At 41.7% G+C, this 25,951-nt stretch overlaps 2 protein-coding genes across 3 annotated transcripts in view; both read right to left on the bottom strand.

The window, feature by feature from the left end:
* Positions 1–22,508, bottom strand: part of LOC139545461 (uncharacterized) — a 40,211-nt gene extending 17,703 nt beyond the window's left edge. For both annotated transcript variants that reach the window (XM_071353252.1, XM_071353253.1), the window contains exons 1-3: positions 21,322–22,508; positions 14,260–14,355; positions 7,737–7,943 (exon numbers count right to left, since the gene is read on the bottom strand). In XM_071353252.1, coding sequence (XP_071209353.1) covers positions 7,737–7,943; positions 14,260–14,320 — 268 coding nt within the window. In that variant the 5' untranslated portion in view covers positions 14,321–14,355; positions 21,322–22,508. The remainder of the gene's footprint in view (positions 1–7,736; positions 7,944–14,259; positions 14,356–21,321) is intronic.
* A 136-nt stretch (positions 22,509–22,644) lies between these two features.
* LOC139545462 (transmembrane protein 230-like) lies at positions 22,645–24,512 on the bottom strand. Its single transcript, XM_071353254.1, has 3 exons — positions 24,067–24,512; positions 23,649–23,771; positions 22,645–23,510 (listed from the first exon to the last, which is right to left on the bottom strand). The coding sequence occupies exons 1-3, from the start codon at positions 24,160–24,162 to the stop codon at positions 23,370–23,372; spliced, it is 360 nt and encodes a 119-aa protein (XP_071209355.1). The 5' UTR covers positions 24,163–24,512; the 3' UTR covers positions 22,645–23,369.
* Positions 24,513–25,951: the final 1,439 nt, after the last annotated feature.

Raw genomic sequence — 25,951 nt, 5'->3', positions numbered from 1 at the left:
TCATTTCACTGCACTTTTATGACTCAATGAAAGACCCTTCAACTATAAGGTGAAGGAATTTGAACGAATTGAGGAATTTAAGCAAGCACACTTGTAGTTTTTTGTTTGGAAAACAGCCCTGTGTCCCCACCATCACACTGTTGGTTGTTATAAATCGCAAGCTGGGTCAGGTGGGCATCATTTGAAAGATTTTTCTATTGCCAACATGGCTAGCTAAGTTATAAAATACGATCTTACAGTGTTAGGCTTTCAAAATGCACTTCAGAGAAACATAGTCTCATTCTGTTCAGGATAACCCAGGGTATAACGCATGTCATCCTTGTAACTGTGGATCAAACATAGCGATCAACGTCTCATCTTTCAGAACACATTGATTTATCTTTATTTACAGCATTTCCCTCACTCAGACAACAACAAATGTGCAAAAGTAGCCCAATTAGCGGGAGGGATGGGGGCATCTTCTTGTCGGGCGCGGTGCTCAAATTTATTACGGCTGTCAGTCAAAAACCACACAGCGCTGTGATGCGGAGAACCTGAGCTCTGATATCATGTATAGCATGTTACTGTACAACCACTGCATTCCAACTTAGGCGCTTATCAATGACAAAAATCTGCCATTTACAACCCGTATATGGGATGACAGTGGCTGTGAGTGGAAAGGGCTACACATATTTTTCAAGGTGAAAAAGTTGGACCAATCAACCCTGACAAGGAATATGATTAGGTCTGATAAATGCTTAGGCTTTATAAGCCTCTGTAGTAAGCAATTATAATAGATAACCAATCGAACTCTAGAGCCTACAGAATCTGGATAAAAGACTGTAGGCACCTTGTACACTAAATCCTATGATTGACAACACAATGTGTAAAAAGCCCCTATTTGAAACCTGGTCTGTTCATTGAATAACCATGAGAAAAGAAACGGAGTAGCACCCTCATCATTGAATCTTTTCACCACACAATCTTGTAGTTCAGCTCTTGCGGTCATCTCTCCAGGGTGTTGTATGACAGAGATTTATTGAATTCATGTCAACCTTAAAATTATGCCAAAAAACGTCAGAGGAAAACCCAATAGCAACCCTATTCAGCTTTCCGGGATGTTTTCCCTTCAGACAGCAGTGAACAGAGGTAGCCTTGTGATTAATTATGCACCCTCTGGGTGCAGGGTGAAACACCACACTGTGTTTAAAAAGGAATTACAGTGACTAACAATTGACCCCACATTCCTGACTGGGGCTGTTGCTTTGGTTAATAGTAAGGTGTGCTTGCCGAGGTAGGGATTGACCTGCTTAAACACAGACCCAACCCTTACTGGGCGGCGTTCAGTTTGTGCTTCCATAAAAAGGTCCCTTTAATCCCAGGTCAGTGTTACCAGGAGAACTGACAGAGCACTCAGAGAGAGGAAATGTGTGCTGAAATGATAACAGGTGTATGAAAGACTTCATCCACTGGCTGATATCTCAAAGTGAGGGATCCTCCCTGAGCTGCCTATTTCCTATGTAGGCTTTTTCCCAAACAGCAATGGAATTGATTCTACACCTAGTGAGTGAACTGGAGGAAAAATACTTTCATGTGCAACACCACATAGACTCTCTCTCACACCACATCCCTGTGTGGCTAAATATTGCGGGATATTTTAAGCTCATTAAGATTTCCAGCACCTCTAAGAATGATTAAGAAACAAACACAAACCATGGAATTTTTTTATGGCTAATTAAACCCAAATGCATGCGAGTGCTAGTGTGTAGTGCCAACTGGCTTACCAATGGGGAATTTCTCATTTGACCATCAAACACTTAACCATTTCTTGCTCCCCTCCTGCCTGTCCATCACTACAAAGGGACTGCAACCCCCTTCCCACACCACCCCTCGTAATTCTCTCAGGTTACCATAGTGATGAAACCAAGAATACCCCAGGCTGGGCGTTTAAATTTGAATTCAGTTGCTGTAGCAACGGGGAGCGACGGCGGCAAAACACTGGGAAGGGAGGGTCGATGACAGGGGTTTGTGCCTGTGATTTGAAAAATGACACGTGGAAGAAAACATGTTTGGATTTAAAGAATGGGTAAATGGCTTGTGATTGGTAAAACAGTGTGAAATGGAAAGAGAGTGAGAGGAAAAAGAGAGTGAGAGAGAGAAAGACTGTTTTCATTTGAATCTGTGGTCAGACAATAGCCCTTGACATAGAGTGACAAATGCAGTTTAATTTGAATTTGAATATTTATTTTCTAGCCATGGTAAAAATTGCTTCCATTCATAAAAATACAATTAGGATAATATACAAATAAATATGTGCCCTGTCAATGATTGCTTTTGTTAAGATGGACAGACAGGTCTCTACCACATTATTTAAAATATGTTCCAAATTTAAACTGTGGAGAATTTCCAATCCATCCCAACTCAAAACAAAAATATGGGGATCTGAATACTAATCAAAGATGACCAAGTATTGATCAAAACGGTTAAGTGTCCCATCGCTGCATTCCACAAGGAATACAATGAGAGGTTATGGAGGGAATTTTGATCAATAATTCACCGACTGCTACCAATGAGTGAGAGACCTCTATGACCTCAGTGAGCCTGCAACACTCCAGCAGAGACATTGATCACTCCCCCTTCGTCTGCATTAGCACAATGTCTAGAGGTCCTCTACACTAGTCTCTACACAACACAGAGGCAGAGACATTGATCACTCCCCCTTCGTCTGCATTAGCACAATGTCTAGAGGTCCTCTACACTAGTCTCTACACAACACAGAGGCAGAGAAACAATAGCTGCTGCTTTCTCTTGTCTGTTCTCCTCACTGTTTTTCCACCCCCAGATATCACATGACGGCTCCAGTCTACCTTTAAATGAGCTGCTATTCTGGGTGGTGTGCAGTGAAGGGTGCAAAATGGAAACACTATAATCCACCCGCATCTCTAAAACATACCACCCTCTTCACATTAGCCAGAGTCAGGTTCTCCCCTACTGGGTGGCAGGTTAAAAATCACTCAGCTCTTTCTGAGCTGCACCGCTCACTGCACTGCCAGAGAACTGGCTAGCCTGTACTCTGACAACCGTTTTTATGTAACCATGGCCTGGGGGTTTTAATATACAAGGACTCTCTCTGTGGTGTACTGCATTGTATTTCAAATCACTGTGCTCCCATGCTTACTTAATTGAAACTAGTGTTAAAATCATATTAATTTTACCCACATAATTCTAGTGACCTCGCAGTGCTAGCTGTGCCACTAGATATTCTGGGTTCGAGTCCAGGCTCTGTCGCAGCCGGCCACAACCGGGAGACCCATGGGGCGGCGCACAATTGGCCCAGCGTCGTCCGGGTTAGGGGAGGGTTTGGCCGGCAGAGATGTCCTTGTCCCATCGCACACTAGTGACTCCTGTGGCGGGCCGGGCGCAGTGCACGCTGACAAGGTCGCCAGGTGTACGGTGTTTCCTCCGACATATTAGTGCGGCTGGCTTCCGGGTAAAGTGGGCATTGTGTCAAGAAGCAGTGCGGCTTGGTTGGTTTGTGTTTCGGGGGATGCACGGCTCGACCTTTGCCTCTCCTGAGTCCGTGCAGCGATGAAACAAGAATGTAACTACCAATTTAATACCATGAAATTGGGGAGAAAAAAGGGTAAAAAATATATAATTAACAAAAAAATTGAATGTTGTAATGCACGGGGATATACAGAATTTCATATGCTACAATAACAGTGGCACCTATGGAGCAAGACAGATCATTCTGAGAGGCCTCAGTTTTGTTGTTCTTTGTCTGTTCCGTATGTGTTTAAGGCAGAGGTGCATTGTGGGATGTGTTTTGATTTGAATACAATCATAAGTCTGGGGCTGGACCCCAGCCCCTGGCAGCCCATCCCCTCCCTTCCTCCAAAATGTCTCTCTTCAACCCTCCTCTCCCCTAATCACTTTAACCCTCTTATGAATAGCTCTTTGTCAAACGATTACAGGTAACTCTGTCCCTCACACTCTGTCCGACTGTGTTAACCCCTGCTCACATGTTCAAGCCACTGCTTGACACATCCAAACTTCAGCACTCAGACAACTTGGCCAACTTCAGCATGACCTGCCATTGCCTGAATCAAGAGAACATGCAATCTAGTCAACCATGGTCTGTGACAGAGCACGAAAGTGTGTCAGTGTGTCATCGCTGTTTTTAACAACACTGTATTTGACACTTACTAAAACATGACTTAGAAATCACCATGTGTATATGTTCATGCACATGTGAGTTCTCTCATAATCCCTTCTGTATTCCACACATGATGTGCTGGTAAATGATTCACAGTTAGATTGACTTTCCAAAATATATGCAGCATATTTTGGGGCTCATTCAGGCAAGTCCAACCTCTTTACTTGCATACTAACATGATGCATCAGTTTAAACCTTTTTAAGTGAATTCTACATAATGAATCAAGCCTTTCAGCGGTGTGTAATAACACACATGTTAAATTTAACTTATGGCCCTATCCTTGTAAATCACTCTTCCAACAGTAGGTAACAGAGACCTGGCTCAACCAAAGCTTCTCTCTTCTCTCAGGTCTGGGATAAGGTAGAACGTCCCAGGAAGTGTTTGGGACTGAGAGAAGGCTTTCATACAAAAGCTCCCAGGCAGCACAATACTGGGCCTGATCTCCTTCCCCCTGCTCTGATCCCAGTCCCATGGGACACACCTACAGCGTTGTGACAGACCCTTTGTCTTGACGGATCACCTCAGAGCTGGAAAACCTGCCACAACCTCACTTTACCCCAACCTACATGTACAAATGACCTGGACTAACCTGTACCCCCGTACATTGACTCGGTACCGGTACCCCTGTACATAGCCTCATTATTGTTATTTTACTGTGTTCCTTCTTTAGATCTTTTATTTTTACTTTAGTTTATTTAGTAAATAGTTTCTTAACTCTATTTTCTTAAAACTGCATTGTTGGTCAATTAAGGGCTTGAAAGTAAGCATTTCACGGTAAGGTTTACACCTGTTGTATTCGGCACATGTGACAAATAACATTTGATTTGATTTGATGAGATCCACGGGTCCAGCCTGGTTTCTTCTCTTATTGTGTCACTGTTTGGCAAACGTCTCCCTGGTCCAGTTTCAGCAGAAATGCAGGCTGCAGCTGGATCATGTGGATCGGCCTCAGCTGCCACCTATGTTCTGGCTTAGGTGGTCAAATCGGGTTATGTTTACTAATGAAAATGTAAATTCCAATTAAGATTTGTGGTGGAACAAGGCTAATTTATTGAGGTTCTTTAATGTGTGTATTTGTATAAAGGTGAAACAAAGCTATGACTCCCCCAGCGTTTAGGGCTCACACTGAGACCGAGTAATGAGGGCCTGCTGGGCTGAGTCAGGTTTTTTTGCTGCTGTCGTTCTACCCCCTCCACACCGTCTCCACTCATTTACTTCAGCAGAGAGGACACATTTGATCTTTTTTAGAGTAAGTGCCTCTGACAGGGCATCCAGTGCAGGGAGACTCACAGGCCAGCCTGGACTAAACATTTCCTCAACAAGCACAACTCGAACAGACTTCACCAGTCAAGTTGACTGCACATTCAGTCACTATTTATTTGTCTGTTCCTCTGTTTTGTCAGGTGATTGATGTTCAGTCCTCCAGGGTATGTTTAGAAAATAGACACAGAGGAAGAAGGATGTGGTACTGGGAAGCCTCCTTCAAAAGGGTTTCTGATTCCCTCCAGAAATAAGAGATTTGCAGAGCAGCCTGCACAAGTAATCTGTCTGTGTTTCAGAGGGATTGGCTTCTAATGGGGTCAACAGAAGAACATTACTCTGTTGCACAGACACAGACATAGACACAGCAAACACTCCTCAAGCACTCACTGTCATCAGAAATACACCTGATATCCTTCCGGAACAACTGGACGTTAAACGCATGGCAATATTATGTCCTCATCCAAGATAACGCTTCCTCTCATTCTGTGACATTTTTAGGTTGGGGGATGGCATCAGGGCAAGATTGTACATGAGAGACAGAGATGACAGAACAGTCTTATAGGCTCTAAATAAGGTTTAACAACAGTGAGTCAATTCTTCTCCTTACTAAAAAGTTGCTTTTGTTCATCCCTGAGCATAGACTACTTGAGACAAAGACCAGGAAGTGGTTGTGTTTCATACTGTCTAGTGAGGTGGGGCTGTGGTTAAATCCCAAAACATTTTAATTTGAGGGTAGAATATATTAGATCTGCAGTGCTGATACGCTTCACATGTTGCCATCTGCCTCCAGAGGAAGGGGAGCTGAGAGGATATGAGGCAGACAGGGGTTAAGCAGAGCCCAGACACACAGAGAGGGAGAATATCCCTCCTCAAAACGAAGTAATAAACCGTTAGACTGTTGTTGTATCTTTTCTGTTGTTTTTACCCCCATAGATTCAGTGATGAATTCTGGGTCATGGAGCATCACATGATAGCCCTAAAACAATAACACTGTTAATGGCCTATCTATGGGTGGGTCAGACAGACTGCCAGACATCTGTTGGCCAGTGCTCTCCAGGCCATTCCTGAGTGGTCAGAGTCTGGTGTGTGTCCAGTGCATGCCAGGGTCCATTTGATCTTCAGTGTGATAGCTGAATGTATCTAGTGATTGTTTTTAAATGAAAACTAACTCTAGGTGGACTTGAAAAGCTTCCTGCCAGTTCAGTGACCTAGATGAGAGGGTATGGGATTTTGGAGTATTGGCATGGGCTCTGTCAGAGGACGTGGGGTGGGGGGGGGGGGAAATAAGACATAGCCTTTGTCTTATTTCTCCGAGAGACAATGACTAGATTATGGTACTCAATGAAAGAGAACTCTAATATTCCATATGCTTCATCCATCCTCCTTACAGCTAAACAAGGTCACTCCTCTGAATACCAAGAACAAACTGTCAGACCACCAGCCCCCACCTCAGCCAAGCCTGTCTCAATTTAACCCCACTCTCTTCAATCCATACTCCACTTGCACTCACATAAACACACATAAACACACACACCTACACAGACACACAGACACACACAAACACACATCCACACACAGCCCCGCCTGTCATCCCACCCCCCCTGACTAACATATTTCCGTCCTCGCCTAGTCCCAGTGCCCTGCCCTACCACACACAAACACACACACACACAGACACAGACACACACACACACACACAGTCTAATTACAGGGCTCTTAATTGATTACCTATTTGGAGTATTCTCACCACTGAAACCTTCCAGCATTCAAAAATACCAGTGTAGCCCCCTTCCCCATCCCAACTCAAAACAAATCAGCTGTACTTAAAGCACATTCCCAGACAGTTCCTCGTCAGGGGAAAGGGAGGCTGAAAGGAAGGTAATTGAAAGTTGTTTTAAGACAATGCAACCTTATTGCACGCCATCTCTTCAGATATAATCAGATACATTTGTCAGGTCCTTCTCTTCACTCCTTTGAGATACCACAACTGCTATCGTCGCGTCTAGGTAATTGAGGTTAAACTCTCCTTTGTCCTTTTCCCATACGCTGCACTATAAAAAAACTGTAAAAACACTGGGCTGTTGTGTGCAGGCAAATGGCTCCCAATAAACAAACAGGACAAAAGATTCAATTGCACCAGGACTCTGAAAGTGAGAACCAAAAGGTTCAAATGTTCAGTCATGGTCTATAACTGCAATTACCACAATGCCTTTCCTGTGCATTGCATAATTTGAAAGAAGCAGTGCTAAGACATAGATCTAGGACAAGCGGACTCACCCTTGTAGTTGGGATGCACACGTGGTGCGTACACTCCGAATTTGATGAGGATGGGAACATTGTAACCCAGACGAACCCACTCCACCACGTGCAGTGGGAACAGGTTTGGGGTGGTGGCTCCTGTAGAAGGGGGGGTAAGACTGCAACTGAGCTCTGCAGTCCCCCCAACCCTGGCTCGTACCACCGCCTCCACACCCTGGGACGTACCTGAGGAGAAAGCACACAGGTAACAATAATACCATGGAGGAAGGCTGAGCATGACTGGTGAATCTGCAGTAAAACATGCTAATGTCTGAACGGTCAACAGTCAACACCCACAACATAAATCAATATTTAAGAGCTCCTTAACATCCATAAGCTATGTGGATCTGTTCCACATAGGTTTGAGTGTCATGCAGAACCAGATAAACTTTGAGTTTTTTTCTAAATGCATTCAGTGGAATTTCTGGTTACACATTCCAGGAAGATATTGAGTAAATATTCCATTTATTTTTTGCAGGGCAGAGAACTGATGATAAAACTGTTTTGCCGCAAAAGCGTCGCTTCATGAGAGGGAAGGGGAGGACAAAGACAGGAGAAACAGGGCTAAAACCAAAAGGCATGGATAGAGAAAAAGTGTAAGGAGATTGAGAAAATAACAAGCAGTAGGCCAAAGGGGAAAGAGACTAGAGTAGATAGCATAAACACACATTTAAATGTGAATAAATATTTATGAGTTGGATGCCAGCCTGAAAATCTCCAGAGTATGCTCTGTTTAAAACAGGCACACACAGGCCATGTAAAACAATGGTACTCCATTTGGTGACAAGATCACTAGGCTGCAACCGGCTCTGTAGACATGCTGCAATCTCATTAATGACACTTGGGCCAGAGCTTGTGTTGTGTTGTCTCTGCACCTCGTTTAGCCTGGTGATTAAGTACTAATCTTAAAGGGCTTACCTGTAGTCTTTATATCGAGCAAAACACGACAGCGAAGGTACAACACTACATAGACTATAGACCCCTCTGCGCAGTCAATGTATGCATTGTACAATATGCTGAGTTTCCCTGTACTTGGGCGGGAAACAGCTGTGAAAGAGCAGTAGCCAATTGCGTGTTTGTGTTTGAGTCTGTTATTAAAGAATGTGAAACAATGTTGTGTCTGTTCGCTGCTTTTCATTAAATCATGTATGGCTATTTTTTTAGGCTATTTTAGACTCAAAGTAACAATAGCCGACTGTATGATTAAAGGGACTGCAGTCAATCTGTTACTGGGCTCACACCATCATTATCATTATCATTAGGCACTTCACATAATTCAAATTCCATCAAGTCACATGCACAATTCGATCGCCCGTCATTCATTCATTGTCATCAGTAAGGAAAGACACATTGGGTCTAACAACACCATAGATCTAGGACTATGATGTAATACCTCTTTGTCATGAAATGTCATAACCAGTTCATTTTGTTAATAAGCCCACTAGGCGACTCATTTGTTGTATGTCCTGAATAATGGTAAGGAAAATACCGTTGGCTGTTGGGCAATAGCAATAGGCCTACACAATTGTGCACAGTGGACTAGGTGTTGACGGGTTATCTCCAATTTAACTGGAGAACACAACTATATCCCAGACAATGCTCGGATTCGGATCCGAAAGGTGATGAACGGCCTAAAGGAGAGCAGCCTGGAGACCCAGGAAGAAACCGACCAAGTTGTGGACCGTGGTACACACGGTTTGAGCTTATTTGGGGAGAAAATACATTCTTTCAATGGCGACCCGTCATTCAGGGCAGGTGGGGCAGAGCATGTTTTGAGCCCCAATTTTTTTGCAAAAAAAGCAGCAAACAAACATTTTTTCAGGAAGGGGCATTCCTGTTTTGCATGATATTTTGGCATTAATACGTGTCACATGTCAGTTTGCAAACAATGTCAAAAACGTATGTATTTAAGCCGCATACAAAAGCCGTGTACAAACATGGTCTCTTTTTGTTTTCTTGAGTAAGGCAGCTCCAAAATGCAGGTGTTTCAGCCTAGCTCAGTGCTTTCTGTGGTGGTGGGGCAAGCCAGCAGAAAATACGGAGCAATGCGCCGTGATTGGCTCAGTGTTCTATCACTCATGGGGACACTACGTCACCGCCAAGTCTAAGGGTAGAGCTAGAAAATTCTAGCCCCTTGGGTGCTGCCATAGAGTTACATTAGAAGTGCCCATCCAAGAAGGATCAAGGTCATTGGCCACAGATAAAATGATGTCAAATCACATTACATCTACAGTAGCTTTGATTGGACTGATCATGTCAACATCATACTTTCAAAATCTTAGCTAGCTGTCATCATCATGAATCAAGTCGATAATCTACTGGCAAATCCTTTTTAATCCTTCCGTCATCTGAAGAGAAATAATGAAGAGAAACTATAGTGAAAAGGTATGGGTATCGGCCATTGGACATAAACATTACAAAACAAGTTGGAAATCGCATATTCCACAATGTAAGTGTTTTCACTGACATTTTCAACCTCTCCCTGTCTGAGTCTGTAATACCAACAGGTTTCAAGCAGACCACCATAGTCCCTGTGCCCAAGAATACTAAGGTAACCTGCCTAAATGACTACCGACCCGTAGCACTCACGTCTGTAGCCATGAAATGCTTTGAAAGGCTGGTCATGGCTCACATCAACACCATTATCCCAGAAACCTTATACCCACTCCAATTTGCATACCGCCCCAACAGATCCACAGATGATGCAATCTCTATTGCACTCCACACAGCCCTTTCACACCTGGACAAAAGGAACACCTATGTGAGAATGCTATTCATTGACTACAGCTCAGCGTTCAGCACCATAGTGCCCTCAAAGCTCATCACTAAGCTAAGGACCCCGGGACTAATCACCTCCCTCTGCAACTGGATCCTGGACTTCCTGACAGGCCGCCCCAGGTGGTAAGGGTAGGTAACAACACATCCGCCACGCTGATCCTCAACATGGGGGCCCCTTAGGAGTGTGTGCTCAGTCCCCTCCTGTACTCCCTGTTCACTCATGACTGCACGGCCAGGCACGACTCCAACACCATCATTAGGTTTGCCGATGACACAACAGTAGTAGGCCTGATCACCGACAATGATGAGACAGCCTATAGGGAGGAGGTCAGAGACCTGACCGTGTGGTGCAAGGAGAACAACCTCTCCCTCAACGTGATCAAGACAAAGGAGATGATTGTGGACTACAGGAAAAGGAGGACTGAGCACGCCCCCATTCTCATCGACGGGGCTGTAGTGGAGCAGGTTGAGAGCTTCAAGTTCCTTGGCGTCCACATCACCAACAAACTAACATGGTCCAAGCACACCAAGACAATCATGAAGAGGGCACGACAAAACCTATTCCCCCTCAGGAGACTGAAAAGATTTGGTATGGGTCCTCAGATCCTCAAAAGGTTTTACAGCTGCACCATCGAGAGCATCCTGACGGGTTGCATCACTGCCTGGTATGGCAACTGCTCGGCCTCCAACCATAAGGCACTACAGAGGGTAGTGCGTATGGCCCAGTACATCACAGGGACCAAGCTTCCTGCCATCCAGGACCTCTATACCAGGCGGTGTCATAGGAAGGCCCTAAAAATTGTCAAAGACTCCAGCCACCCTAGTCATAGACTGTTCTCTCTGCTACCGCACGGCAAGCAGTACCGGAGTGCCAAGTCTAGGTCCAAGAGGCTTCTAAACAGCTTCTACCCCCAAGCCATGAGACTCCTGAACATCTAATCAAATGGCTACCCAGACTATTTGCATTGCCCCCCCCCCCCCCCCCCCCCATACGCTGCTGCTACTCTCCGTTATTATCTATGCATAGTCACTTTAATAACTCTACCTACATGTATATATTACCTCAATTACCTTGACACATTGACTCTGTACCGGTACCCCCTGTATATAGCCCCACTATTGTTATTTACTGCTGCTCTTTAAATATTTGTTATTCTCATCCCTTACTTTTTTGGGGGGTATTTTCTTAAAACTGCATTGTTAGTTAAGGGCTTGTAAATAAGCATTTCACTGTAAAGTCTACACCTGTTGTATTCAGTGCATGTGACAAATAAAATGTTATTTAATTTGAAAATTTGATTTGAGTGGGTTGGAAGGAATCAGTGTCGCTAACTGCAAGCATTGCAAAGCTATTATTAGCCTGCTATTCAGTGGAGTAGCTGTGTGGTCCAAAGTCTAAGATTAAGGGTTTCTTTTCCTAGTTTAAAATGATAAACGTTCAAAATTGGCCATGCTGTCAATGAAGCACAATTTGTGCTGCGCTCAACACAGCTGTTAACTGCTAAATCTGACTTTAGTGAGTTCAAGACAATTGGGACCTCGGGAAAAATGAGCTACGACTGGGAAAGTATGTTTTAAACTTTCACTGAACTCGGAATTGTAAATTCGGAACTCTGGCCTCTTTCTAGAGCTACGACCTGAAGATCACTGACATTATCATGATTCAACCTTTTTTTTCAGAGTTCCCAGTTGTCTTGAAAGCACCATAAATCCAGAGAATGCCAGACTTTGATGACAAAGTTTGATGACAAAATTTGCCAACGAAGGACTGCCGCGCCACCTTCCTGTTCAAGTGGGCACAGCACAACAAGGTGAGTCCAAAAATGTCTAGTATGCTTCTGCATAAATTATGTAATATGCCAGGAAGATATGTATACTGTAGCTAAGAAAGTAATAAGTGTATGTTGTGTAGTAAACTGTTAGTAGCCCATGTGCCTCACCCTAATAATTTGGTCTATTTTCACCTCTTAATTTCGCCTACTGTTCTGACTTGGTGGTGCACATGTAGCCTATAACCTGTTTTTGAGAAATGTAGTCTTTGAATATTGTAAGAGCTTTCATTGTCTGCTTATATGCCCCCTTTATTTATCCTACGGTTCTGACTTGGTGTACAGGGAGAACACTGTAAGAACGGCCCATGTTCTGAATTCTGTTGCTGTACATTTCAAAAGTGCTGAACAAATAGTTATATTGACTACGTCCGTCCTAGCTCGCTCAGTAATGTCTTAATCGAAATTACTGATTGCCTCTTATCCTCTTGTCGTCCCCTTATGCCATAGTTTGTACATCTCAATTGTCAGTAGAAACCACATTTGTTTAAGCAAGTCAGCCATATCAGCTATGTTTTTTTAAAGGCAGTAAATGAGGCTGAATGAACTGTTTCGCTGCCAGACAAGGCTCCGCTGATAGCCAGGTGTAGCAGTGGTCAGGTGTTGGGACTGCTGTTGGGTCAGCTTTATGTAGGCCCTAACAGTTTGTGGGCACCGTTTTTCACTGTTATAGTGCAATTAATGTAATGTTTTAATGTAATGTTTAGTGTTGTGATGTGTAATGGATTTGCTGGCATGCATCCCACCTAAAAATGTTTTTGCCCCACCAAGATTTCCATGCTAAAATCGCCAGTGCAGTCTTTAAAACAAAAACACATTGTAGAAACTAGAAAAAAACCTAGATATAGTATAGGCTGTTTTTAGCCTTCAGCCTTTACATAACCATATGAATTCATTTATATACAATATTCTGCCCATATGAACAAATGCATATACAATATTTATATTCATACGTGACTTAAATGAAAAGCAGTAAACATAAACATTGCTTCACATTCTTTAATAACAGACTCATAAACACAATCACGCAATTGGCTACAGCTCGCTTCACAGCTTCCCAGGGAAATTCAAGGCATTGTATGCCTCACGCAGACAAAAGAGTAGTGGAAGGAGTTCGCTTCTGCTGCACTGTTCTCTGTAAAATATAACGCGTTGCGGCAGTGCTTTGCTCAAAAGGGGACACTCCCTGATAGATGGTAGGGCAGCAGGCCCCTCACTCCTCCCTCCCTCCCGATCCACAACCCCCTGGGGTCCACACATGGCCTCGCTCCACTAAACTCCCCTCCCCCTAGAAGCGTGCTTTTTGGATGGGACCAGTATAAATCCCAGATTAATCTAAATCCGCACCATCAGATTTATTTTGTACATTAGGATTTCACCCCATTCCCTTGTACACACTTGTGTCTAGACCCCCCGACCCCCTCCTCAACACTTTCCCCAATCTATGTCACGTGTACATAGTGGCTGATGTCAGAGACTTATCAGTATGATGCTTTGAATCATATGTTCTAGGGAGTGCATTCAGAAACGTCCACCAACCAGTACATGAGAGCCAAGGCCTTGGACTCTTTGCCATTACATAAGCGTCCATGTAAACAAGGAATGTAAAGAGAGTGGTATAAACTCCAGAGGAAAATATATTGGTAATTAAGGGTGGAAAAGGATGAAGAGAGACAGAAATGGTGAGAGGCAGATAGAGAATTGAATGAGAGGATTTCTCTAGAGGCACATTTTATATGATTTACAGTACATAACTTCACTATATTGATGTACCATTGTAATAGAAATGTATGAAGTGAATTACTTGGGTAGCTAGGAGAGCAAGGCAGGTGTAAGGAGAGAAACCAATAAAATGTTATGAGCATAGCAAATGCACTGTGCAGTATTATACTTACGCAGCAGACAGAGGGCAACAGCAGTGGTGACACCCAGAAGCCACAGCCTCTCCAATCCCATCGCCGTCCCTCACACTGCTTTACATATCTCCCAACCTGAAAACACAGAAACACACACATTCAAATCAAACCTCTGACATAAAGTAACACACAGCCTTCAATACTGTACAAGGACATTCCCACTGCATCTGGCATCAGACAAGACCAAGGTAATCCTCCAAGTTAACATCAACCCTAAAGTATTTCATAATCCCTACTTCAAACTGTATTCCAGTCTGTTGATGGCTTGATAACTAACTGTATTCTGTAAAAAGTCTTTGCCCACTGCAAAATTGGATGTCTGTTTTGTGATTTGGATTTGGATTAAGGGAAACGTGCTTATTCAAACTAGCTTTGGGAGTGAAAATATATTGATGTGTGTGTGTGTGTGTGTGTGTGTGTGTGTGTGTGTGTGTGTGTGTGTGTGTGTGTGTGTGTGTGTGTGTGTGCTGTCACTGATATGGTCAAAAAGATGAACCTTCTGCCTGTGATTGGTCCAGCTCATACTGTAGGTCTTGTCTCATGCTAACTGGGCTAACAGCTTTAGACAGGTGACACATGCAAGAGGAAAACATCAGGGACATCTTTGTTTATCTCGTCATCCCAACCCCAGTCTAATGGTCAATGCACTTTCAATTCATATTTACTCTTGTGTTTCAATATATTAAAAAAACTGAACCCTGTAAATTCCATGAATGTAATTTCTATCTCTGACATTGTGCATTATTGCACCGACCCACTGAATGTGAACTGGATATTACTGTAACCAGACTGCTCAATAATCCACTTCCTAGAAAGAAGAATGGATGGAGCCTGACAATGCAAAGGGTCAATAAAGCTCTGAAAACTGAATCTGTGTTGCATTGTCTGGCCCATGATGTGTTAAAGTAGCAGCATACAACTTAAAATCATCTACAGTTTAAGCTTTCACCTTTCCTCCACACACACATATACACTGTATCCTCCCACACACGTAATTCAGAGTCACTAATACCAGCTTATCACTAGTGTAAGTTAATTACACTAATATAAGGAGGCTATTTTTAGAAAGCTAGGAAGTGTAATAGCAACAGATATGCCAACTCAACTCACGTGACCCATTTGGTTTCATAGTAGTAACCTGACATAGTAAACAGATCTGGGAAGAATAGGTTAGGGATATTGTTATCCTCTGCACTTTTCTGATAAGGGTATGGGACTCAGCGGGACTCTTTAGTCCTGTTGGGAATTAGCCATGGCATCTGTCCTGAGTTGGTTTAATCAGTGTGATATTTATCACTGATTTGGTGGCAAGGCAACAATGATGTTATTATATGAGAGTAGCAGAAATGGCAACATGGGCTATGTCATAACCAAAACAAAAGTCGCTCCTCTCTGAATAGAAAAGGAGCAACAGAAATTGTTTCACAGGCATACATGATACCTATAACTTGCTCTGACAGGATAGAGATGGAAGGAATAATGATGTCCTCTCGTTCCTGTCTTACGCCTGAAATGCCAAATTAAATCGAACAATGCCCATCCCATTCAGTTTTTTTCCCCTACTGCACTAGCTATTGTGTCATCATCCCTGCAAAGTGACAGAAACACACGATTACTTGTCACTGGAGCTGATTGCACAGCACTGCATCATTCTCTGAGGTAGAAATAGTCTTCCTAGGTAACAGTTTTCATCATTCAGCCACATGGCATCCAATCGAGCACCCAGCCAACCAACCCCCTCTCATGTTATGTTGCTGCTATTGAGGGAAACCTCATTTAACTGCTAAAATGTTTATTTTGGATAGCTCTTTATACATGCTTATCACCTATAGGTACTTATATCACCTGTCAAATTCTTTAGAGTTTCTCCAGCCTTATAGTTGGTGCTTTGACAGGGCAGTTGAGAGGGGAGAGCCAGACTACAAACCCTGCAGAGAGAGCCTGTAGGGTTCCAGGTCTATAGGTGTAGACAGGAGAGACAGAGGACAGCACCCACCACTATTATGTGGCTTCAGGTATGACCTGTTTCCCAGGGCAGGAAGTCCTTTAATTTAAATGCAAACAGAGGAGGCCTACAAGTTTATCTCAAGATGCTACATCATACGTAGTAAGGAGGGGTTGCATAGGTCACTGATAGTATACATGTTAAATGACAGAGCTTGGAGATGCACAGTACACAAAGCATCATATCAAAGTGCCTTTAATCTCATAAAGGAAAAGCAAATTGGGTGCCTTTAGAATGATTATCTCTCTATCTTCAAACGAATGAGAGGACTCAGTGTTCTTTCTAAAAGCATATTGTCAAGAGAAATCATTGCAATTATGGGAGCTGCTCAAGGAGGGTTCTGATTTTGCTTCTTCAATGAAAAAGTTGCTGGTTGCATACAAATACACCAAGTCAATTATTATGAATTATTGGATTATGTTAATATTGCCCAACAATCATTTAAGTTTATTTGACTAAAACCTGGCTTTAGTTTACAGGGTTGGGAGTGGTAGCTAAGCCCCTCTTATACAGTCCTGAACAGCAGACAAATGCAGCTCTGCCAGGATCAACTGTACATGGAGCAGATGCGGGTTAGGAAGTGAGGGGAGCTGAGCCTGAGGGTATCTGAGGGGAACACGGAGACGTTACATAAGTGTCTAAGTCACACAAAAGAAGCCATTGAGGGATATCCGGACCGTTCTGTCATACTGAGTAAGACTGTTCTGTCAGTACACAACCGATACACAACCTCAGACACTCAAATAGTCTGGGCCTTTTCTCCCATACGTCTGGCAATCAATGCAGTAGACAAATACACACTTACACAGAAGACATTTTACTTTGAAATGACAGTGTAAAGACTTTCAAACCTGTTAAAGCTGCAATATGTCATTTTTTGGGGCGACCCGTGAAATGTGAGTTAGAGACCTGTCATTCCCATTGAAAGCAAGTTTAAGAAGTGGTAGATCTGTTCTATGTGCTCCCGTTCTTAAGTTCAAACAGCTGAAATGGAAAATATTCGTCCGAGCAGTTTAGATGGTATTATTATTATTATTATTATCATTATTCTCTACACAATGACTGCTTGTTTTGCCACTTAAACTGAAATTAGGCCAACCAGGAAATGGCGGAGCGATTTCTGCATATTGCACCTTTAAGAATAGTTGCATCTCTTACTGGGCTTCAATGAGACAAATGACTTTGGACTGCACCCTTGTGAACACCTAGTCTAATCCAGTACTGCTGCTCCCAACCTTAATAGTGTAATCGAATTAGAAATCAAAGATAAAGGGCATCTGTCAGCAGCATGCTGTCCTGTATATGCGTTTACAAACAGTTGGGGAATGTTTATTAAGCACTGCTTGCCATAGCAGAGTGACAGCCATTGATCTAACTGACAAATGTACCATACCATACCAAACCTTCCATCCATCCCCTGTGAGAGAGCCATCATACATAAATCCATAATCTATCAAGACTGTTGTCTTCTCCTCAGTAAACAGTTGTCAGCAAATACTGTACCATAACCTGCCAGATTGTTCTGTTTACAGGGATGCTTGCCATTTTGATGGCATTATAAATAACATGGATGGTTTATCCCATCTAAATTTGGCACAGCGTGTATGGCACACACTTACAGTAGCGCTAAGGGAGCAAATGACGGACAGGGCTGAGCTGGATCTCACAGGTAGGATGCAGCACAGTTTGAAGAGCCCTGCATTAAGAGGTAAAGAGGTGAAAACATGGAGGGAAATTATCCCCCCAGGCCAGGCCAGGCCAGTAGTAAGCCCACTGAGAGTAAACCCCACCACCCCCAAAAAAGTTTTGCCGAATTCGCACCCAGACAAAACCGCAAATGTGTACATCAAACTCATAACAATCGAACACGACACTATCCATCTGACTAACTCTCTACGTTCACACACTTGGTAATACATACTAAGAATATCCTATTGGCCTAGCGGCCAAGGCCCATCTGTGATGTTGGTGATAGAGACGGACCTGATAAGCAGCTGTATTACTTTCTTAGTAATCCTGGTTAATCCTGCTTGGGCCATGGCCTCAGAACAGGCCTGCTGTGTTTGATGGGGGAACTGATGGACCTATTGCAGGTGCAAAGAAAGAACACACCTACTAGTAAATCCTAAGCAAATAAAGAATTCATCCACTGCACATCCCACCAGATGACTTCATAAAAGGAAAGGGTTAAGACCAACAATCAACATTTTACTGACCGAATTAGCGAGTATAGAGACCAAACTCTTCTTTCAAGGTGTAACTTAGTGTAGTGGGGAGGGAGAAGAGATGGATACGTCTGTCATCATTGAGACCCATTATTAATAATAATAATAATAATTTGGTTGGTGCTTATATTTGTGTGTATTGTACTGTACGCATGTGTGAATTGGATTATTATTATTTTTTTCATATCCAAACTCCCTCTGATACACCCTCTACATCTTGTGTACTGACATCCTCCATTAATTCAACCAGCCCTTTAGAGTAGTTTGCCCCACCCCATGACCTCTGGTGGCCATGCAAACCTTCATTTAGGGTCAACCACTGCATTGATGTGAAATGAAGTGTCTCAAGGCATAGATAGCTGATTGCTGCACCTGAGCTAGAATACTTCACACCCAATAACCACATTGGCCTTGTTAGAAGAAGGAGAGAGACAAAAGTGAGATGCTGCCCTAATGTATTGGTTGATCGAAAGAAAGCTAAAATAACACTAAAGAACCCATTTGGTTCTGGAGGTTCATTTATACCTCACCAAGTCAACTCTTACCATCTACGACTGAGAAATACATTCATAGTTTCCAACAACACTGCAGATTGAAATGGCCATGTCTATACAATGGTGCCTTTTACACTGCATTCAGCTGAATAGGTCTTTATTTGCTCCCTTTTTCTAATCTCCTTTAGGTTTTCCCTCAAAACTCTAAGCGGTTTTGTATCAAATCCGAGCAAGAAACAAAAACTTGCTTTATTACACCTCGATGCTAAATAATAACGTTCCATTTTGCAACTAAAACAGAGTTTCTATTGGACAAATTCAGTTTGGTTCCATTTTAATAAACATTTTGCAACAGAATCGGTGGAATAAATACACCCCTGATCACCCGTACAGCAGTTACACCGGGCCTCAGTGGTAATGAATTAATAAAACTGAACACTTACCTTGACTTGGAAGAGTTGCTGTGTTGGATATCTTTAGCCAGCTAGCTAACATTAAGTAGCATTCCTCTCTGTTTGAGTCAGCTTGTTGAGTAGGCTAAATTAGCTGCATTAGCTACATAAGTGAAAGGTAAACTAAGAAGTTAAAATACAACAAAATATAGTTAGCTCTCTCTCTCTCTCTCTCTCTCTCTCTCTCTGCTGCTTCTCCTTCATTTTTGAAGATTTTTTTTTTCTTCAAAACTGTTCAACTATTGTCCTTTCTCTCTTTGAGTCAACTACTCACAACATTTTATGCACTGCAATGCTAGCTAGCTGTAGCTTATGCTTTCAGTACTAGATGAATTCTCGGATCCTTTCATTGGATGGACAACATGTTAGTTCATACTGCAAGAGCTCTGATAGGTAGGAGGACGTCCTCTCGAAGTTGTCATAATTTCTTGTATTGAAGTCAATGTACCCAGTGGAGGACGGAAAATAGCTGTCCTCTGGCTACACCATTGTGCTACCCTAGAGGGTGTTGTTGATGCTACTGTGGACCTTCATTGCAAAACTGTGTTTTAATCAGATATTTGTTGACGTGAATATAGTCAGTACAGTTTTATCTAAAAAAGGATAACTTTTTTTATGTTTCACTATTTTTATTTTTATGAAATTCACTGAAGAGGATGGTCCTCCCCTTCCTCCTCTGAGGAGCCTCCACTGTGCAGAACATAGAACCACAGAGTCCGGTAAATCACTAAGGCCCATGGATGAACTGAGCTTTACAGTTGGACTTTGGTCACCTGAGTAAGCAATTAAAATCTACAAAATCAGCAATAAAAAAACATCACTGATACAATGGACACTTTACTATATCATGAAATAAGTGCCATGGTAGATAACTGAACTATTTAGCATCAATGATGCCCTTGTGTCATGACTCATGAATTGCCACAGTCCAAGTGAGGATATCCAGTATAAGTAATTCATAAACATATCAAACAGAAGAACTGAAAGACACAATACATGGTCTTTCAGAATGAAGTCAGTCTCAATAACCAAGTGTGGATTGAACTGGTGACTCATTATGGAGTAGTGTAAGCAAATATGCATCATATTCTGTTGGGTTTTTGCCTTTATCCACATTGGGGGATGGGAGGGTTTAGTAGCAGATGCTGTTTTCATTGATCAGTTTTCAAACATAAAGAAAAAATATAATATGTGGCATCAAGGCTGATATCTGAATGCAGTAAATAAGTAAAGAATAGGAATAACATCATATATCAGAAAATAAATCTGAAAGTCATTGTTATTTTAGAGTAACTAGATGGTTTGTTTACAAGGATGCCCCATGTCAGTCTCCATATCAGGCAACAACAACAAAAACAGGTGCCTCTATTGTCTGACATGGACTGGGAAGGGACCCAACCTGAATACAAAATGACCATTCTGCTGTGATTGAACATTGTTCTCAGTATGCATTCATTTAATGCATTAATTAATCTTAATTTCACGAAAGGCTATGAATAATCTACCTTGTTCCAAACGTACACTTAAAAGCTAACGCACGCTAAATAAATCACACCTCAACCTGTAATCATAAAGCAACATGTCTAGAGCAAAATGATCAACAAGAACGGACGTCAACACAATGCACTTCAGGGAATATTCTGCTTGTCAGACTGTTTTAACTGTAGGTTGAATAGGCTACTTGAGACAAAAGTAGAAAGCTACAACGGAATCTTTGTCTAGACTAAAAAAAGGGTGAAATGTGTGTTTGTGAAAAAAAAAGTATATTCTATTATAAGTGAATGTACATTTGCAATAAAAGTGGACCACATGTGTAACTCACATAAACTGTTATTCACATGTAGGATGTGGCGGAGTCGATTTACCTTGCTTGAGGCACTTCTCTGAGTTGACCAGAATACAATCAGTCCATCGGGTCCTTTGCTTTTTTCAGCAGTTGACGTATTTAGGCTTTCATTGGTTATTCTAAAGTTTGATACGTTTGACTTAAAAATGCAGGTGTTCGCATATTTTATAACAGCGTGAAACTGTCTTTCACGAGCCCCTGATAGGTGCTGACTCAACAAGAGTGAAGATAGGAAAAGCTCCGTTTAGATGTAGCTGTAGCAGTATTTCATTCTATTCTAAGTCATTAAATCCAATATAACGACAGAGAAAAACTTAAGGAGTGCCTAGATTGGTTTATAATAATTTGAACGTTTCCGAGCATATTTCAATTTTTCTCCTTCTTGCAGCTTTGTCCAAAGTTATCCAAAGTGTAGTAAAAAGGAGCAGTAGAAAAATACTACCTGAATCCATTAAGCACATTTATTTAAGTAATGCGTTGCTCAAACAAATCCCCAAATGATGTGCACCTCTCAGTTCTACCCTACAACGACGGAGAACGTGTAATAGTATAGTCGTCTATTCATGCACCACGTTCCTCGCGGTTTCTTTCCTTCCTCGTATCTCCCTCCTCCTCCCTAAGATATGCACTCCGTTTGAGCGCTCCAGACAAAAGCGCTTTTCCGTGGGAGAGGACGTTTTGGAGACCCTGACAAAAGACACATGCTATACAACGGGACACGTCCATAAACAATGACAATGTAATGTTGCCTATGCCCCCAGTCATACATTTTTTAATAAAGGTCCAAATTTAATTCAAAATGCCTTGCTTCTGTTCTTCTCATGTCTCTTTCCGTGATGCACTGATGAATAACGGCTTTATTACAGGGGGAAATACTTTGCCCCACAAAGTTACAACAAAATGCCTTCACAACATCACTTTTTTTTTTAAATCAATATGGGTGGGATAGTTTTCCTATATGAATAGATGTCCCTCCAACAACTATTTTTTTAATGGTTTGGGGTCTAAGGTCGTTGGGGTAAACTGGTCCTAGAGGCCCTCATTTAGTGGTAATCTCGTTCCCAAACACAGAATAGCCTGTGCGCAATAGCCTGATGAGGTTAGTTTAGTGGCAACGCCCTACCTGCTTGATTTCGGCAAAACTTCATCTACTCTACCAGTAGCATCATTTACCCAAATATGTCAAATAATAGCTCTCAAAGAAACACAGATCTTACATTTTAGAAACATTTGGTTCAGACAACATCAATGGTTGTCTGTAGAATATTGGGTTTGTTTTTTCCCCGCTGAGAAAACTTTGGAACACCACATGGGGGCGTGAGTTGACACAAAAGTGAAGATGGTTGTTTATGAGTCTTTATTTGAGCTGGTGCACAACCACAATTGCCTTTCTTTTCAACATATGGATACACTCCTGGCTTCATTGCCAGTGGCAATGCCTCTCAAACTTAGTCAGTAGATATCTATACCAGACACTTTGAGCTCTGTATTGTTGCGTGACTACTTTTCCCTCTTGACTCTCACAGGCCTAGCAGCACAGCATATGGAGATCAAAGGATTGGCATTAATCGCATAAGATACTCCTACCAGCAAACCCTACAGGAAAGCACAAGTGACATTTCAACAGAAAAACAGTCAACTTTCAAGTTCAGCCATAATGTCTCAAACTCATGGTTCTGTTTATGGTTACAGTGATCAGTTGGACAATAAATTCAACTCATGCCTCCCCCACAGCACAGCTAAGTATTTTATCAGCACAGAAATGACATCCTTCTCTTTTATATGTTGAAAAAAAATGCATCCTAGAAACACATTCCCAATTGATCCGTCAACTAAAAAACATGTTCTTTGTTAGAAACAATAACACAAACATATCTAAACTAAATATAGTAATCAATCATAATGAACTATGGTGGTAATTCAGTCAAAGAACAAAAAGTTAAGACATTCTATGATTAACATAAACATCAAAGGACATCTGCTTTAGGACTAACCTAGATCCCTGTCTTATTACTGTATTCAACAACGCTATATGAAAATAACACATGACTCTCAGTTAAGAGTGGCTCAGTCATCAAAATCTGGTATATCATCATAGGAGTAACCACGGTAGCCCTTTGATGCATAGTAAGCTATCCGCAGGTGATAGAATCCAGGAAGGAAAACCAGGATTCCAATGATGAGAACAGGCATAGTCCGGTCAGCATGCTGAAACAAAAGACAGATATCAATATTTTATAGATTTTCTAAGGAACACATTAGAATGTGTCAAAGTTAACTGTGTGAAAATGTATTTGTTGTAAAACATGACAGGAATGTACAAATAGACTTAATTGTCATACTCACTGTGACTTCAAAGTATCCTGCCAATAGGAGGGCTCCAATGGTGATTAACAGAGAGCCAATCAAGAAGAGGCCAGTGGCCAGTGCAATGGCTTTGTATGGGACCTTGGGTGGGCTCTTTTTGAACTGGGGGGATAAACATTACTTAATAACAACATACTACAGAATATCAAACATTTTGTAATTTGTGTTTCACCAAACCATCCCAAAAGCTTTTTCCAATACTGATATTACAACATTATTCCATATACAGGGTTGATTGACGCAATAACGATATTGGACTATGTCTATAGTTACATAATGATGATGATGATGATGATAGATTCCCATAATTGCCATGGGCAGTTCATTTCAAATGGCCTATAGATTCGAGAAATCCATTTCAACCCTACCAGGCCCATTCTAGCACTCAAGCCCTTACCTGCAGGTCAATGTAGCCGTCATCATCACTGGCTAATTTGGAGTACCTGACATTAGTGTTGGGTATTCCATGTGTTACACTGTTGCGAGCTGTCATCTTTGCTTTAAATTACAGGAAACAAAAGTATCACTCTTGCTTAAAAATGTTGCATTGTTCTGTTACATTGGCAGCCGATTGTATCATTTCCTATTGAGAAATGCTACACTGATGGCGCCCGCCTTGTCAGCTACAATGTTTATTCTCTCGATAATTAGCCTACTGTAGCCTACGTTACAACCAAGTGTAAATAGAAAGAAGGGTACCGCCGTTTCAGATAAGAAGTTAAAAAGAGAGGTAGCCTAATTCTGTAGAAATCAAAACGATGGTCGGTAGTCCACCTAGCTACTCATGCTGAAGTGACCTCTTCCGTTGTTTCGTCTGTACAACGCCTGCGCAATGCGCGTTTCTTTTCTCCAGATAAGAGAGGTGTATTCATTACGGAAATTGTTTACCGTTTAAGAACCAAACAAAGCAAAACAGAGCTAAATTAAAGTTTATATTAGACAAATTCCATTTGCTTTCGTATGAGAAACGTTTTGCATCAGAATGGGCAGAATGAATACATTCCAGGTCCCTAAAGTGTATTAGAAGTAACCTACCACTAAGGGGCGCTGCCGTATCACAGCTGAAAAACAATTTTGTACCACTCAAGTGAATCACAAAAATATAGGCTATATAGGCTATAGTATATAGGCTATAGTGGTCCTGATGTTATTCCATGTGCATTTAATAACTTTTTTGGGCGTGTGAGTTCCTCTTTGTCAAAGAATATTTAGAAAACTGATGGAAATCCCTTGGATTACGTTAAGTGGCATTTCCCTTCTCTGCTTCAGTTTGATCCTCCTGATGTAGTGGAGGTGATGGAGGTAATTGGTAACTTAAAGATATCAGCAGCAGGTCATGATGAGATTGGTTACTCTTTGGTGAAATCAGTGTCTTCCTCGTATATCTCCACCAAATCTATTAAAAAAGGTATTGTTCCTGAAGATTTGAAAATTGCCAAAGTTATCCCCTTCTATAAATCTGGGAATCCAAGATCTTTTACAAATTATTGCCCAATTTTAGGACTAGAAAAATTGGTGTGTTGAAACATTTAAATCAACACTGTATTCTATATGAGCACCAATATGGTTTCCGTAAAAACTACTGCAACTTGTGAATAAAATCTTTAGTCGTTAACAACAATGAATACGCTCTTGGCATCTTTTTAGATTTATCCAAAGAGTTTGACACGGTTGATCATGAAATATTACTTTCTAAATGGCATTATTACGTTTTTCATGATTATACATTTAATTGGTTACATAGTTATGTTCATGATAGAGAACAATTTGTTTATGCAAATAACTGTGCATCTACCAGGGCCAAGATATCATGTTGTGTGCCACAGGGTTACAATTGGGCCTTTGTTATTCCTAATCTATATCAATGACCTTGCTGCTGTGTCTTCTATCGTACTTCACATTCTCTTTGCTGAGGATACCAATTTGATTTTATCACACAATAATTTTGATTCACTAATTAATGAAGCAAACTCAGGTAAGGCCACATTTTCCGAATGGTTCCAGATAAACAAATTATCTTTAAATGTTACAAAAATGCAACTTTATTGTATTCACTAGTAAGAATAAGAAATAGTGTTGTTTTTTTTAAAAAGAGCCCGAATTTCAATTGGTGGGAATGAAATGGAACAAGTCACATCCACCAGATTCCTCTGAGTTCTAATTGATGAAAAGTTATCCTGGAAAGATCATATTCAATTTGTCTGTAGCAAAGTGATGAAATCTGTTGGTATCATCAGAAAGATTAGTGGTTTGGTTCATCAGGCTTGTGTCCTAACTCTATA

This window comes from Salvelinus alpinus, chromosome 19 (genome assembly GCF_045679555.1).
Source record: "Salvelinus alpinus chromosome 19, SLU_Salpinus.1, whole genome shotgun sequence".
NCBI classification, from domain to species: Eukaryota; Metazoa; Chordata; class Actinopteri; order Salmoniformes; family Salmonidae; genus Salvelinus; species Salvelinus alpinus.
Note: the sequence above shows the minus strand (reverse complement) of the source record. Positions and strands in the feature narration are given on the sequence as shown.

Coding starts and splice junctions, on each gene's coding strand:
- LOC139545462 (XM_071353254.1), bottom strand. CDS start 24,162: ATGACAGCTCGCAACAGTGTAACACATGGAATACCCAACACTAATGTC. Junction 23,772..24,066: donor ACGGCTACATTGACCTGCAG/GTAAGGGCTTGA, acceptor TTATCCCCCCAG/TTCAAAAAGAGCCCACCCAA. Junction 23,511..23,648: donor CAGGATACTTTGAAGTCACA/GTGAGTATGACA, acceptor CTTTTGTTTCAG/CATGCTGACCGGACTATGCC.